Source organism: Acanthochromis polyacanthus, chromosome 8 (assembly GCF_021347895.1).
Source record: "Acanthochromis polyacanthus isolate Apoly-LR-REF ecotype Palm Island chromosome 8, KAUST_Apoly_ChrSc, whole genome shotgun sequence".
NCBI classification, from domain to species: Eukaryota; Metazoa; Chordata; class Actinopteri; family Pomacentridae; genus Acanthochromis; species Acanthochromis polyacanthus.
In genome coordinates, this window is record NC_067120.1 from 37096235 (window position 1) to 37114107 (window position 17873).

A 17873-nucleotide genomic window follows, 5' to 3' on the forward strand; every position below is an offset into this window, starting at 1 on the left:
TAAAATGTGGAGACAAAATCATCACAAAGAGACACAAAACAACAAAAATAAGACAAAAAATGACATAAAAGGAAGACAAAATGACAAAAACAAGGGACAAAGCAACAAAAAGGAGACACAAACTGAGAAAAACAAGAAACCAAACAATAAATTGCATTTTTTTTAAAAAAGTTAACGTGCCTTTTAAACTCGTTTAGAGTGTTTATTTATGCTTCTTATTTAAAATATGATCGATACAAAACCGTTAAAGAACACAGGCCCTGTCTACTTCCTGATAAATCAAAAAATAAGATAAAACCTGAATTAATGACAACTTTTCGTATCAGTTTTGAGTCTTATTTTGGTGTAAACTTTGTGCAGAACATTTAATCTGAGCTCCAACGACGTCCGCAGTTCGTTAAACCTTCTGTTTATTCGACCGTTTTATCTGAAGCTGCAGATAAAAGCTTCGGTTTGATGAGCCGATAGAAACTAACCAGAAGTCAAAGGTACTTTTTCTGGAACTCATCAGCAGTGTTTCACTTTAACATCTGATTTGAGTCACAGCAGAAGTTCACGATAACTGTACCTCACTTACTGTATGTGAGAGCTGAACGCCTGAACCGCAGTGAGTCTGCAGCTGAAAAAACAAGGAAGCAAAGAACCAGCATCATCTAAAGCCTCCAGCATCACCGAGGGGCTCTCCAGCAGCTCAGCTTTAACCATTTACACAAACAAAGAACAGTCTGAACACCTAAACGCTGCAAATTAAGCAGCAAAAACGACAAAACCAACTAATAAAGGATATAGAGTAGCTACAAACATCTAGAAAACAGGTTTGGAAATGATTATTAGACCACTTTAAGCAGCTTTTCTGCATTTTGTTTTGCAGTTTTCTGAAGATTCACTTTGAGTTTTCTTCTTCAGGTTGTGTGAATTCCATCATTTTATTCATTATTAAGGAATAATTTAAACATTTAAAGCTCAAACACAAACTAAAAGTGACTTTCAGCCATCTTAGTGTGAATTTCTGCATTTTTAGTTCCGTTTTTAAACAGTTTATTAATTTTATTGGTAAATATAACTGGAAACATATTGGGGCTTTCTGCTTGAAACTTTTTTAATTACAAACTATGAATATTTACAATAATATCGGTGAAACTTCAGACTTGTATATTAAAAATCTTGGCTATAAATGCATGCATTCTCACATTTAAGGCTGTTTAAAAACAATAAAGTCTAGTATTACTGTTACATGCAGCTACATGTGGTTAGAAAATATCACCAGCTGACTTCTGCTTTTTCAAATATTTTTGTAATATGAGCTACAAGGTGAGACTTCAGTTTTTTTTAAAGTGTTAAAATGTTTCCAAAACGAATTAATACAAAAACACCAGATAAAGTAATAAAAGAACCAAAAATGCCACATCCAAATGAATAAAAGAAAATACAGGGCTAAACCACAGACACAAGGCTAGAGAGAATAATAGCAGTGATAATAAAAAAAACCCCAATAAAATACATTTGGAAATAATGAGAGGGTAAATGAGAATCAAATTAACAAGAAAATGGATAAAAATCATTTTAAAAAAATCAATTAGACAATAAAAATAGATGAATATTTGATCGATTTGTCTGATATTACAGATTCTGAATCAGTGACATGATGAGAAATAGGAGAGAAAACTTCAGCTTTTTATCTTTAATAGTTCCTGAGATATTGTTGCTCAAACAGCCTCAAATTTCAAAGGAAAAAAGGGAGAAAAACCTGATAAAAGTGTGCCAACGGGAAACTTTTAAATCACTGAAAGTATTTGATAAATGAAGCTCAAATTTCACAGATACCTTCAAAGCAGAACTTGTTCGAAAAATTTGAATTTTTTTTATATTTTGATACAAGAAATAAGAGAAAATTTCATGTTTTTATCTTTAATAGTTTCAGAGTTATTTTGGTTCAAACAGACTGAAGTTTGAAAGAAACAAGTGAGGAAAAAAGCAGGTGTATAATCTTTATATCTTTATTTTTAAATAAAAACAAATATATTGCATATATTTACCTGCATAAATAACTGTATTCATGCTTCAAAAAATGTAATAAATCAAAGATGTCTGAGAGTGACAATTTTTTTTATTTTGACACGAGAAACATAAAATTTCAGGTTTTTATCTTTCGTAATTATTGAGCTATTATTGTTGAAACAGACTCAGAAATCTGCTCAAAGTGAAGGGCAAATTTTAAGAATTAAAATCTCAGAAAATGCACGATATATTAATCTAAAATGTCATAAATATAGTGTGTGTTTATGATAAGACAAGTTTGAGACGGTTGAGCAGAAATTTGGGTGAAAATGTGATGATTTGAGGTGAATTTGATTGATTTGTGAAATAAATTCCTGTCAAAATGTTATTGAGAATGCAGTTTAGTTGTGCAGAATCATCGTCTAATAACAATAACAATAATAATAATAATAATAATAATCTTTTTTTACAAAATGTGCTTTCTGACGCTCATATCCAAATAGAAGCTTCTCCTGAACATCCGCCGTGTTTTCGGAGTAAAAATCCAGAGCCGATGAGTCGATTTCTCCTCTCCAGCACTCCGAGGAGGATCGCCGTGACCCCTGCTGACCCGGTGGGGGAGGCGGTGGGGGAGGCGGCGGGTGAGGCGGGGTGAGGCGGGGTGAGGGATGGAGGGGAGGCAGGGATGGAGGATGTGGAGTGACAGGGGGGAGAAACACAGGAGGAATGTGAGATTACAGCCACTATCTCGGGCAGATACCGAAGGTCCGTCTCCTCACTCCTTCAGATAGCAGGGGGGAGGAACGGGGGGGAGGCAGAGGGGTGAGGACGGAAAATGAGGAAGAAGAGACAGAAAATGTTTTTTTTTCTTTTTTCTTTTAGGAGATGCTTAACATACGAATGTAGGGTTCAGAGGAGGAGGAAGACGAGGACGGCGGCATGGGGGAGGAATAAAAGGTGAAGGGGTGAGGCAGGGAGGGGGGAGAGTTTGCGCACGTACACACACACCCACACACACACACACACTCATGCATCCGCACACCGATAATAAACGAAATCTCAGAAATTAGAGCCTATCACGGAGGAATCAATCACTGGGGTTTGTTGTCCAGGAGGATGGCGCCATGTGGAGATAAAAGGCAGGCGGACGTCTGGGGAGGGCGGGGAGGAGATGGGGGAGGCTGGAGGGGGTGAGGAGGGAACAGGAGAGCTGGTGGAGGATGGAGGAGGAAGGCCTGGATGTGCAGCAGATTACTGGACTGTGAGTGAACCGTGGATGCAGAGGAAGCTTCTCCCAGCGTCACGTGATCAGACCGGCCGAGGCGTGATGCAGCGGCGACCGGGTCGTCTCCATCCGGCGCCGCTCCGCCCCAGAACACGCGTGTTCATCTGACTAACACGTGATAAGATGCACCGGCTCCCTGATATCCCACCATCTGACCTCTGACCCGTCCAATCAGAATCCAGAAGTCACAAACATGTGCATAACAAGTTATAACCCGATGAAAGGCGGAGTGTTATTACTGACACTATTTAATAATGTGCTAAAAATCAACCATTTATAGAGTCTAGATTTGGTAAAAAAAATAAAAATTCTGCATTTCTAGATGCAAATGTCAAGCTATGAATGACTCAGCTATGACTGACAGTCATGTGACAAAAATTCTGAGAGTTTTCTGAGTGTGTGCATTATTTCCACGATTAAATGTGTTTGTCTTTTTGTTTGACCGTCTCCTGTCAAAAAAAACACAAAAATGCTCTGTAACAATAAAGATTCATCCTCCATATCTGCCAGCAGATCTGAAAGGCAGGTTATCTCTAAAAATAACCACAATGGCACCATTTATCAGCAACTCTGAGCTAAAAATGTCAGTAAAATCGACATCTCATTATAAAATCTGCAAAAAATAAACCAATAATAGTGTCTAGATTCTGTGAAAAACTGAAAATTCTTCACTTCTCGATATAAACATGAAGCCGTAAGTGACTCATCTGTGAGCGACAGTTACATGACAAAAATTCAGAGAGTTTTCAGAGAGGAAAATCACCTCAACTCATGCATGACAAATTATTACCCTATAAAAGTCTCCCTGCATTTTTTCCACTATTTAACAATTAGCTGCATGTTCTGTTGACCTTCTAAACAGCAACTTCTGTCAAATAAATTGCAAAAATGACACCAATATCCATCATCCATAGCCACTGGTAGAATCAAAGGCATGTTATCTTTAAAAATAATTCACCAAAAATAAACCATTTATAGTAGCTACATTCTGTGAAAAACTAAAAATTCTGTGTTTCTCGATGCAAACATGAAGCCATAAATGACTCAGCTGTGAGTGACAGTTACGTGACAAAAATTCAGAGTTTTCCGGTTGCTTCCACAGAGAGACTGAGAGGAAAATCAAAGCCGCTGGATCGATAAAATAAAATATCGGCATAGAAATAAATTAAATATATAAGGAGTTAAATATCTGAAGGAAGTATTATTCTTCCAGTGCTGTTCACAAAAACAAAAAAGTCACTAATTTACAACCATACAAAAGAGTTAAAAGCAGTAAATCTTCACATCTGAAGAGCTGGAAGTGGAAAATGTTTGATTTTTTAGCCCGATAAACAGCTCAACAAATCGATAAATTATCAGCTCAGGCCGATATCTAGCATTCCAGGTTTGTCATTCCAAGAAAGTTTAGTGTTTTTCTGAAGTTTTTACACAGGAAGATTTTGTGCAGCAGTTCCTAATATTGATTATCAGCCTCCTTGATTACTAAAAATTGGTATCAGGAATGAAACAAACAAACAAACAAACAACATATCAGTCAATCTTTATCCAACTCAGCAAACTGAATTTTAAAATTTGTGAATTTTTAAAGTTTTTTGAATGAAAGAGAAATTAAATCAGTGTATTTTCTAAACAATTAACCTGTAAATGACTTTATAAAGCACTCATTAAAAACCCAGAACAGGATTAAATTCTCTAAAATGTCTGAAATCTTCTGCCTGATCTTAAATGCAGCATGCATGTTATAAATCCACACTTCATCCTCGTTGTTTTCCTGCCATTCCTCATCATAAAGTGAATAAAGCTGCCTCATTTCAGAGTCCCAGGTCTTAACCTCGCTGTCCAACACTTCCTTACCTCCGCCTCCTGGTCCTCCGCGCTGCCCTCTGATTGGACGATTCCTGGGTAGGGGCCCCATGTGGTGTCAGGATGCAGATCTCTGACGGCCACCACGCTGCTGCCTTCATCACCCAGCTCCAGATCATCTGTGAGGAAGAGGAGGAGGAAGATTAACACCAGGGAGGAAGAAACAAGTTCAGAGTGACTTTATCGACGTTTTAACTGAACGTGGGCTCATTTTCACAGCAGTATGAAGTCCAAGAACCATGAAGGACGACAAAGAATGAAGAACTATCTCATGTGCAGAATGACAGAAATCAGAAAATATACAGAAGTTGAATTTCTTTGATTATTCGCCTGAAAAATTAGCCACATGACTGCTGGTCACAGTTGAGTCAGTCGTAGCTTTATTTTTGTATTAACCCTTTAAGCTGCAGTCAATTCCAGCACTTTTCAGTACAAAAAAATCGCTAATATTCTATTTTTAAATTAAAAAAATGACGAAAAATACAGGGAATATTGGACGCGCATCGCGAGGTGCATTTCCTCGAAAACGACCTATTCGTGGATTTTATACCGACTTCAGGACATGTTTTGGACAAAATAGTTTACTGGCTTGTGTCGTCTGGATGTACACACGTGGACAAAATTGTTGGTACCCCTCAGTTAAAGAAGGAAAAACCCACAATTCTCACTGAAATCACTTGAAACTCACAAAAGTAACAATAAATAAAAATTTATTGAAAATTAAATCATCAAAAACAGCCATTACTTTTGAATTGTTGATTAACATAATTATTTAAAAAAACAAACTAATGAAACAGGCCTGGACAAAAATGATGGTACCTCTATAAAAGATTGAAAACTATTTGACCAGAGTGACATGATTAACTCAGGTGTGTCATTTAATTGACATCACAGGTGTTTCCAAACTCATAATCAGTCAGTCTGCCTATTTAAAGGGAGACAAGTAGTCACTCTGCTGTTTGGTGAAAAGGTGTGTACCACACTGAACATGGACAACAGAAAGCGAAGGAGAGAATTGTCCCAGGACATCCGAAAAAAATTATAGACAAACATCTTAAAGGTAAAGGCTATAAGACCATCTCTAAACAGCTTGAAGTTCCTGTGACAACAGTGGCTCATATTATTCAGAAGTTCAAGACCCACGGGACAGTAGCCAACCTCCCTGGACGTGGCCGCAAGAGGAAAATTGATGACAAATTGAAGAGACGGATCGTTGGAATTGTATCCAAAGAGCCCAGAGCAACCTCCAAAGAAATTAAAGGTGAACTCCAAGGCCAAGGTACATCAGTGTCAGATCGCACCATTCGTCTTTGTTTGAGCCAAAGTGGACTTCATGGGAGACGACCAAGGAGGACACCACTGCTGAAAAAAAGTCATAAAAAAGCCAGACTGGAATTTGCAAAAATGCATGTTGACAAGCCACAAAGCTTCTGGGAGAATGTCCTTTGGACAGATGAGACCAAACTGGAGCTTTTTGGTAAGGCACATCAACTCTATGTTCATAGACTCAAAAACCAAGCATACGAAGAAAAGAACACTGTCCCTACGGTGAAACATGGAGGAGGCTCAGTAATGTTTTGGGGCTGCTTTGCTGCATCTGGCACAGGGTGTCTTGAAAGTGTGCAAGGTACGATGAAATCTGAAGACTATCAAGGCATTCTGGAGAGAAATGTGCTGCCTAGTGTCAGAAAGCTTGGTCTCAGTCGCAGGTCATGGGTCTTCCAACAGGACAACCATCCAAAACACACAGCCAAAAACACCCAAGAATGGCTGAGAGAAAAGCGTTGGACTATTCTAAAGTGGCCTTCTATGAGCCCAGATCTGAATCCCATTGAACATATGTGGAAGGAGCTGAAACATGCCATTTGGAGAAGACACCCATTAAACCTGAGACAACTGGAGCTGTTTGCTCATGAGGAGTGGGCCAAAATACCTGTGGACAGCTGCAGAACGCTCATTGACAAATACAGAAATCGTTTAATTGCAGTGATTGCCTCAAAAGGTTGTGCAACAAAATATTAAGTTATGGGTACCATCATTTTTGTCCAGCCCTATTTCATTAGTTTGTTTTTTTAAATAATTATGTTAATCAACAATTCAAAAGTGATGGCTGATTTTGATTATTTAATTTTCAATAAATTTTTATTTATTGTTACTTTTGTGAGTTTCAAGTGATTTCAGTGAGAATTGTGGGTTTTTCCTTCTTTAACTGAGGGGTACCAACAATTTTGTCCATGTGTGTAAAAGGTTGGATTATGGCCGTTTTTTGTGGAATATTTTCATTTGTGTGTAATAATAAACCCGGAAATGTGAGTCGCGCTGTGTACGTTGAAGCTGTGTATAGAGAATGGATGGATGAATATTTGTTTTTGTCGGACAAATGTGTTTTTCTCACCCGCTGTGGTAATCGCATCTGAAAGTGGTTTATACCGGCGGATTCATGAGAATCTAAGCTTTCCATCGGCGTATAGTGTTTGTATAATCGGGTTTGCAGCCGTCGGACATTCTTGAAATTCCTATGCAAATTAGTAGGTGTACCGCCGGCGGGACACTGAAGTTTAAGGGGTTTTAAGGACGACAGAATTTTTAGTTTAGTTTATTTTTTTTTACCCCCAAATTTAGTTAAACCAAACTATTTATTGGCAAAGTTTTGGTTCACAGATTGTTGTAAAGTTGAAAATATTTTTGTTTTTACAGCTTCTTTCTATAATAAACGGTTTTAGTCGTCATAGGTGAGTCAGTTGTTTTAAAGATCTCAAAATGTTGATTTTTTTTCAGAATCTGGTTCAAGTAAACACTTTGGATCTTTTAAAAAATATACACTTGCAGAATGAAGCAATTCTGATTAAATACTGCAGTATTAAACGTTAGATTTGGCTCATTTTCCCACCTGAACTGTACGGCACGGATGAGTAGTTCAAGGGCAGTCGGAAAGATAAAAATCCAACACTTTTTTTCTGTTTTTACAGTTTCTGGCTCCGACAAATTGTCAAAATGACACCATTTATCAGTCCTCGAACTAATCTTATGTTATGTACAAACAACTGTGATATCCAAAAAACAAAAAAAAAGCTTTATTCTATAAATAAATAAAACTGAACTTAGCAGATGTGCAGTTCAAGGACTGTCTTAAACTTGAAAATCCAACATTTTTTGGACCAGATTCTGATAAAAGAACAACAAGCAAACACACAAAACAGATGAGTAGTTCAGGGACTGTCTGAAATCCAACATTTGTTTCTATTTTATTGTTTCTGCCTCTGATAACTGCAGTAATTTTAGTGATTTTATTTTTCAAAGCTGCTGATGGTTTTACAGAGGGCTAATGTTTCTATAATTATGCTCTTTAACCCTCCTGTTGTCCTCATTTACGGCACCAAAAAATATTGTTTCCTTGTTTGAAAAAAAATCCAAAAATTCAGCAAAAAAAATTCCCCAAATTTTGGAAAATCTGCAAAACCTTCAAGAAGAAAATTCCAATAATTGCTTAAAAGTTTTATTTTAAAAATCCACCAAATTTGGCAAGAAAATTGTTGTAAATATTTTCAAAAAATGTGTAAAAATCTTCCAAAAAAATTCCAAAAAATATTTAAAATGATTACGTATATATCAGTAAAATTTCTAATGTTTCTTTAAGAACATTCACACAAAAATCAACCAAAATCCAGCGAATTTCGCTTTTTTCCCACCTAAAACGTTGAAAATGTGGACATCAGAAGTTTCACTGTGAAAGCATATTTTTCTTCCACATTTTCAAACTTTAAAACGGGTCATTTTTCACCCGCAGAACGACACCAGGGCTGAAGCTTTTATTTGCTGGTAGAAAACATGCAGCGTGTTGGAGAACATCCTCCTGAGCCTCTGCTGGATGAAACGCGACCCACAGCTCCGACCGCATGACGGCCTTTGAAGGAATCGGCTAAACCGGCGTGCGGCTTGAACTTGACCTGAACCCTCGGAGCCTCCGGGGCCGAGCTTAGAGCGCCAGCAGGGGGAGTCCGACGCCGGCGTCCCGGCCGGTTCAAACGGGGGAAAACTTCTTGTGTACTTCCTCAAAGTGTGGAGATAAGTGTGGAGGGATGGCAGTGACGGCTGTGGTCTGAGCCTGCTGCAGCCCAGATAGAGCCAGATAGCCGGCAGGCAGGCAGGCAGGCAGGCAGCGGGACTGATCCATCTATTTTAAAACTTGAGACAGCTCCGAGTGCGGCGGGCCGGAGTTTAGAGGCGGCGCCGCACATCTGAGGATAAACGAACGAGTTGGAGTTGAACTGGACGGGATTAACGGCGGCTTCACCGGCAGCCTCGGGCCCCGCCGCCGGACCCTCGCTGATCAAAACGCTAAAATCTGTCCCTGCTCGCCTCCTCCCCCTCTCATCTCGTCCGTCCCTGGTTCAGGAGACTGTTTCGGGGGGTCGGTCTAAAGTGGCGGGCCTGATAAGAGTGTTTGTCTAACACTCTCCATGTCAAAACACTCATCTATCTTCTCTGTATCTATCCCCACCAGAGAACAACGGACAGACGCTGATAAAATGGCTTTCCCACAGCCGGGGGGAGGAGGAGGAGTGGCGGCGGCGGGGTTGGGGTTATGGAGGGGGGAGGGAACAGGAAGGAGGGCGGTTTGAGGGGAGAACGTGAGGAGGAGACGTTAATAAAAAAACAGGCGGTTCAACGTGTCGTTTCGCTGTCAGGAAGCGGTGAGTTTCTCTGAACTCGGAGCTGCAGCGACTATTTATTCTTCCACTTTTAGACAATGCCATCAATAAATCACATTTTGGAACATTTAACCTGAACTCCAAACACCAGGGTTCATGTATTTATTCTATTATTGTGACACCAGATGATTTGAAAGGCATGTTATCTCTAAAAATAGCCAAAATGACAGTTTATCAGCAACTCTGGGTTAAAAATGTCATTAAAATCAATGTCTTGTTGTAAAATTCACCAAAAATAAACCATTTCTGGATTCGGTAAAAAACTAAAAATTCTGCGTTTCTCGCTGCAAACGTGCAGCCATAAATGACTCAGCTATGACCTACGGTGATGTGACAAAAAATCAGAGAGTTTTCAGACACTGAGAGGAAAATCTATTTACTTTAATAGATCCTGTGTGACTAAAGGAGCTACAAGTTTGCAATTTTAAATTTTTATTCTCAGAATGTACATGACATATGAAGCTAAAACTTTGCGTATATCTTTATAAATAACCATATATTATGCTCTAGAAATTTTAGATAGTATTTATCCTATTATTGCGACACCAGAAGATTTGAAAGGCAGGTTATCTCTAAAACAGCCAAAATGACACAGTTTATCAGCAACTCTAGGCTAAAAATGTCATTAAAATCAATGTCTTGTTATAAAATTCGCCAAAAATAAACAAATGTTAGTATCTACATTCTATAAAAACTAAAAATTCTGCACATCTCAATGCAAAAGCGAAGCCAAAAGCGACTCAGCTGTGAGCGACGGTTACATGACAAAAAATTCAGAGAGTTTTCAGGAGAGACTGAGAGGAAAATCAAACCAAGATTTTAATGTGAATGTTCTTAAAGGAAACATCAGATGTTCTACTGATATATATGGAGTCACTTTAGATATTTTTAGGAATTTTTGAAGATTTTTGTTCATTTTTTGAAAATATTTACAAGAATTTTCTTGCCACATTTGGGGTTGTTTTTTTTTTTAAAAAATAAAAATTTGAAGGGAAACTTTTAAGGAATTATTGGAATTTTCTTCCTGAAGGTTTTGCAAATTTTCAGAATTTTTTTTTTTTTTTTTTAGGATTTTTTTTAGACAAAGATAAAGCATTTTTTGGTGCCTGTAAATGAGGACAACAGGAGGGTTAATGGTGTTTCATGTGATAACGCTAAATCACAAGGTTTAAATCTATCACACTATGAATATTGAACAGAACCTCAAAACGTTAGCTCAAAAATCAAATCGCATTTCCATATTTTTCCTAAACACACGGGTGATCAGGTTTTCCTGAACTGCTAGAATCCGTTTTATGAAGATCAAATAAAAACTGCTGGCTTTATGAGTCCCGCTAACCAGACCTGGTAACCTCAGACTAACCAGCGCTGCTCTTTCATCCACATGAGAGCGTGACACCGATGCCAGACGCAACAGGAGCTGAGCGACCCGTCCAGCTCGGGTCAGGTTGGGCTGAATTTTTTATCGACTGACTCAGGTTTTGACTGCGGCTCGATTTCACTAATATTTGACTGCTGTGTTTCACTAAAATCCAGATTAAAGGACATTAGAGAGCACGGTTATCTGTTTATTTGTGGTCCGAGGCGATCGGATAAGATAGCTGTGGAGGGTTTGGACTTTAATGTTCCCGGCTGGAGTCGGGTCAGCGTCAGATTTCAAACACGACTCCTCAGACGGTCTGAAGTCCAGCGTCCGTCCAGCTGGTATCCTATCTCCTATCAGGCCTCAGTTTGGCCACTCTGACCCTCTTTATCGCCGCACTCCATCAATGTCCAGTCTGCCGCGCTGCCATTGGACGATCCCGGTCACGTGGCGTCGCTTATCAGGCCGACCGGCTCCGTTGACCCTCATTGTGAAATGGCGGTGGAGGATTTGACCTCAGTGAGCCGCAGCAGATATTAACTTATAAACAAGGCCGACACCAGCTCTGGTTCGTCAGGTATGAAGGGCGTCGTGTTTTTCCGTTACCTCGGTGACCTGTTGCATCATGGAGGATTCCTGCTGTTGAGACCGAGCTTAACATCCAAACGTTATCATGATTGATGAAGCGTAAAATACACCGCTGAAGACTCAGTTAACCCTCCTGTTGTCTTCATTTACGGGCACCAAAAAAATACCGTTTCCTTGTGTAAAAAAAAAACAACTCAAAATTCTGCAAAAAAATTCCCCAAATTTCTGAAAATTTGAAAAACCTTCAGGAAGAAAATTCCAATAATTTCTTAAAAGCTTTATTTAAAAAAAATCTCCAAATTGGGCAAGAAAATTCCTTTAAATATTTTCAAAAATTAGTAAACATCTTCCAAAAAAAATCCTAAAAAATATCTGAAGTGATTACATATATATCAGTAAAACTTCCATTTTCTGTAAGAACATTCACATAAAAATTGAGCTTTTTTGTGAGTGTTTTTAAAGAAACATTTTTAACATTTCTTTTTTCCACCAAAAAATGTTCAAAGATTTCCCAAAAATGTTGAAAATGTGGACATTAGAAATTTCACTGTGAAAATAGATTTTTTCCCACATTTTTAAACTAAAACGGGTCAGTTTTGACGCACAGGAAAACACAAGGGTTAAAGTTTAAAAAAAAGCTTTCATAAAATTTAGTTTTAAGCTACTATTAGATGATATATCAGGGCTGATTGCTGCCAACTAAAATTCTGTGGTATTTTGTGGTTTCTCTCATTTCCTCGGTGGATGGATTTGTGTCTCCTGATCCTATGATTTAATTTTATTTAAGCTGATTTCATTGATTGAGCACCACTAACTGATAAATCCTGTTAAGATGCTGCAGCATTTCTCTACTTTATCCTCAGTTTTTTGTGGATTGATTCGTGTCTCCTGATCCAATAACGTTAAAGCATCAAGGACTGAAATTAAAAACACCGAAGTTACATAGAGAGCACAACAGAAGTGACTGTGCAATATCATATTTCATTATAATTTGAGTACTTCCTCTCATGAACAATCCAAAACAGATACTTTGGAAAGACTATACCAAACGTCCAGGCCTCAAAGTACAAATTCAGCGCATCAAGTTTGAAAACAGGGTCATAAAATGAGCGTTTAACAGCAGAACTTCCTCAGTTTTGGACCTTTAAACTGAGTCTATCTGCATGTCTTCATCACAGCTCCACATGGAAAAGAATTGAACAGACAAATCTGCTTGTGAGAGTTCACATAAATGGAAAATGATCCAGGAAGATGAACTAAAATCAGTCGAAACACAGTAATCAGGAGGTCTAGAAGGAGCCGTAGTACAACTAAACATGGCTGAAGTGGTCATCCTACATTAATGACTCCATGGACAGTGAACTTCTTTCACAATCCAGCTGTGAAAAACAGACTGCAGCTGCTTCTGACTTGACACAGCGGTTATCTATGGAAATCAGAGTTTCTGTGAAGCTCAGACAGTGTGACGGAAAGTTCAGAACATCCACATCAATGGACAGCATTCGAAATAAAAATATCCCTCGCCTGTTGCTTTTCAACACAAAACTGCAAAAGTTTACTTTCCCCGACAACATGAAAAGAACCCTTATAAATGTTGGGAGAACATCCTTTGGTCACATGACACTAAAAGCTCAGGTAGATACAGCATGAAATGTGTGAACCTGGTCAGGACCACCACAGTGAATGCGTAGTCCTGACAGTGTAGAACAGAGGTGGGAGTTTGACGAGGCTAGATGAGTGAAAACATGTTGGGTAGATGAGATACGACGCCACTTATCAGGTACTTATAATGCAGTATTGATTTAACTATCAAGAAAGTCTGATCACAATGAAGATCTTGGGATAACGACATTTATCTGGGACTCCCTATCAGGCAGTCAGAGCTGAACAAGGTTCTAAGATGACGGTGGAACATCTTCAAGAACCAAAAAGAAAAAGTCAAGCTAGCTTAGGACTAAAGCTCTAAGGGTTACTATGAGCAGGATAAGACAGAAATAAACCTAAACTGTGAGTTTTTAAACTTAGATCAGAGCAAATACTAGTGCTTGACTCAGAAGTAAAGAGATTACCGTAAGACGAAACAGTATGGAGAAAAAAAAAAGATATTTAGGTGATGTAATTTGTTGTAGTTTGTGATTTAAGTGCTGTTTTCACTCAGTATTTACTTTTGTGTTCAGTCACTGTTTAGTTTGGGTTAAAAAACTTTATTTGTTCAGAATTCAGAGGCACGTAAAGCAGATGGACCAGAACTCGGAGGCACGAAAAGCATCTGGACTAGAATTGAAGTAACAATTTTACAATAGTAGTAGCAGCCATGTCGTAGATAAATTAGGACAAAACTAAATTAAATGCTAAGATAAAGAAAAAAAGCATCTTACTGGCATTACTATACGTAAAATAGAGCATTTCCAGCAATAACCATATGTTATTAATTCAGCTATGGATTGTGTTTCTCTTGTTTACGGATATTTATAGGTATATCACACTATGCTGCAAATGAAAAAATGGCGCTACAGTGCGTGAAAATGTGGCGCCAAGGATTCCTGATGAAGCAGCCGTGAGTCGACGCTCCTGATGAGCTTGAACGCAGGCGATGGAAAGCGATTCGTTAATTAAAGGCGGCATCAACGACCACATGGTTTAATAAAACTGGTCGAGGAAAAACTGCTATCGTTGCACTTCCGCTAATGAGAGATGCCCGCTAATCCCAGCAGGTTAGCCGTGTTCACCGGGGTAACGCCAGGCCTCCAACAATCCTAATCCCTGTTAATTACCCCTCCTGCCCACCGCAGACCCGCATAATAAACCCTTATCAATATAGCTGCCGCTCCGTATGATACCACCCCCATCACTGCGGCACACACACACACACACATTTCCACTGTCACTGCTAGATGACCCGTTCCCCCCCAAAAAACGCAAGGCTGGATGGGCTTCGTTATCAATATCTACCAGCTCCTCGGCATCCACGCTGCCTCGCTCATTCGGCTCAACACACACAAACACAGGTACACAAACACACTGCACAACCCCTGTCACTGGCTACACACACACACACACACACACACACTCACAAAGCCTTATCAATACGGACGCTTCAGCAGCCACTGGGGCGTCCAGGCCTCTTTGACGAGCCAACACAATAAAACAATCAGTCCGTCATTAATGAAATGACTAACGCAATTAACCGATGAGTGAAGCGGGGGGTGAGGGGAGGACGGGGGAGGAAAGAGGGGGAAGGAGGGAGAGAATAACAGAGAGCTGAAGGTGGCAGCAGTAGCTACAACAGACCAGCAGAGTGTCGATTATGATGTTACAGGGTTTAAAGATCGCCGCTGCTTTCTGTGTGACGGCTTCATTAGCGAGTTCTGTCAGTGGAAATCAAAGTTATTACAGTAAATGGTGAATATAAATGTGCTTAAACCATAAAAAGATGGGAATATCTACTGCTGACTTCAATAATGTTCAAATATAATAGGAAAAGTAGCAGTTAGAGGTGAACTAGTATGACAAGAAAGAATCAAAAGCTGCAGTTCCGCAAATGTCCACTTGAGGCTGCTTCAAAAAGCGAGTCATCCCCCATAGACCTCCATGTTAAAATGTGCAACTTTATAGCAGAAATAAACATGTTTACAGCGAGGTAAAAAACAAATATTTTAGTCTCAATAGCTAATTTCCACATTCACAACAACTGAACATGAGAGATATTTTTTTACAGAACTCACATTTAAATTGGATTAGGACTTAAGGTAATGTCTTGGACAGTCCCTTCCCAACTTTAACTTCACATATAAATTCCACGTTTATGCTAATCTTTAAATTATTCAGGAAACTTATGGGATAAATATATCAAAACATTTAAGGCTTTAACTAAGGCTACATCCACACAAACAATATCCATCCAAGCTAGCATTTTAGCTCAATTTCAGAAATAAAATCACACTAAAATGCCTGAAACTACATGGTCATTCGCATGCAAGCGTAAAAATGAAGCAGGGGGTTGGTTGCTTAGCTGTAGAAATGACTATAGAGAAAGAACAGCAGGCTAACAGAGACAATGAGGTCAGCTACACGTGGACTTCGCTACCCAAAAGGCCACTTTCCACTGCAATAGCTGCAAGAACTAGACCACAATGAAAACAAAAAGGGTGAAAGGGGTCAATACAAAGCCATTCCTGTAAATATTTGCTTCAATTTCCTGCATTGGAAAGGCAACTAATGTTAAAATAATCACTGGTAGTTAAGCCTAAAGTCTCTGTTTCTGACTGTCCAGACTAAAAAACACAACTAAAACCGGGTCAGAAGTGGTTCCAGAAGTCTTGGTTAAAGAGGTCCTACAATGTCAGACTACTGTGGACACCAGGTGTAAACATAGCTAAAGTTTTAAAATTAAACCACATTAGTGTGAATGTAGCCTTAAGCTACACTTCATATATTGTAAAAGATTTGATGCTGATCATCTGTGATTATTAAAACTTCTGACTGGACATGTTTGACTCTGCAAAGGTCAGTAAACAAAACAAGATCTCCTGGTTTAATGATTAGTTTATATCTCGTCTAAATTTAAAGAGCAGCCAGTAAAACCAAAAGAAATGAAACATTTCAAGAAAGCAGCTGTGGAAGTTTTAATGAAGCACATTCATTAACATGCAGCCTTATTGGAAATAATAATATAAGGGCCAAATGTGTTATTTTATACTTAATCAGGTAGATTAATTGGCGATACATCTGTAGGTGGAGTCGGCCTGGAAGGGAAATTATTTAAAGCTGCAGGTTTGCTGTTATCTTAACTGATATGTCACATTAATAAATGCTTACTTAGTTAAAGTGTCCACAACTTTGGGAAGAATCCAAAACAAAGGTACCAAAGATGGCAGGAAGATCTTTTAGGCTGCCGAGAGTTTAAGAAGAAACGGGACAAGTTTGGTTCCGATATTTCTATTTTTGGACAAAATAGTTTATCGACGTCAGGAATTGTCTGTGTAATGGAATGTGTTGGTAATCATTGTAATTTAAAATAAGCAAGCAGCAGTGCAATGGTCAACCATTTTCAGAATATAATGTGGATCTTTGCTACTTTGAAAGCAAAAGTTTGTGGAGTCCCACAGGGAAGGATTTTAGGCCCACTTTCATTTCATTTTCTTAAAGTGATCTGCAGTCTTTTCTTGTGATATTATATTTACTGCAGACATGTGAATGACTAAAATGTGAGCTGCACATTAAACAAAAAAGACTACTAGTATTTTTTTTAATGTCCTGCTGTTGCTAAATGTTTAATTTTGTAGCAGTAATACACTTTAACGATTGAGACCAACACAATACATGACAATAGGAAAACAAATAGGGACAGAAAAGAAAAATTAATAAAATCACTTGAACATTGAAAAATAAACTTTATGTTTGATGATGATGATATCGTACTTGTGGTGGTTTTTTGATCTTGTGTCCATTTGAAACAATAAAATTTAATGAGCTGTAAGTGTTTGCATGACAAAAATTGACAATGTGTAAAATCTAAAAAATCTGCATTTTCCATTGTAGAGAATTAACCACTTACAGTAGTAATAACTCTTATATGTAATGTGATTTTGATAATTAATCATACATCGGGAGAAAAGGTCAAATATTTGCAGTTTTAGGCCTTAAAAATGAGAGAAATATCTGCTTTCCCTATATTTTTTATTCAATTTTATGCATTTTGATTCTAAAATGTGACACAAAACATGCAAAACTGACATGGATTTTGAATGTGGTGACTTATTCAATGGAGTCCTCAGGTATTTGTGTGAATCACCATCTTTTTTTCAGTTTAAATTTAGCTGCAGATGACAGCAGCTGTCTAATATTGCGCAACACTGGTTGGAAAGAATTACACGAGCACAAACCAAACATGAAGCAGTTCATCTAATTGGAACGAGCATCTTTGACAAACAGCCTGATTGGATATCAGCGAAGAGAAGAATAAGTAGGGGGAAAAAAAAGAAAAGGTGTAACCCAACACTGATGTTCTTCTCTATCCGGCCTAATTGATTTTTAAAAAGACTATTGTTGATATCAAATGAGC

The 17873-nt window shown here is 38.4% G+C and overlaps 1 protein-coding gene across 1 annotated transcript in view; it reads right to left on the reverse strand.

Annotated features, from left to right (window-relative positions):
- The window catches only part of zfpm1 (zinc finger protein, FOG family member 1), a 174760-nt gene that overhangs the window by 39887 nt on the left and 117000 nt on the right, over positions 1-17873 (reverse strand). Inside the window, exon 4 of the mRNA XM_051952037.1 lies at positions 5138-5265. Coding sequence (XP_051807997.1) covers positions 5138-5265 — 128 coding nt within the window. The remainder of the gene's footprint in view (positions 1-5137; positions 5266-17873) is intronic.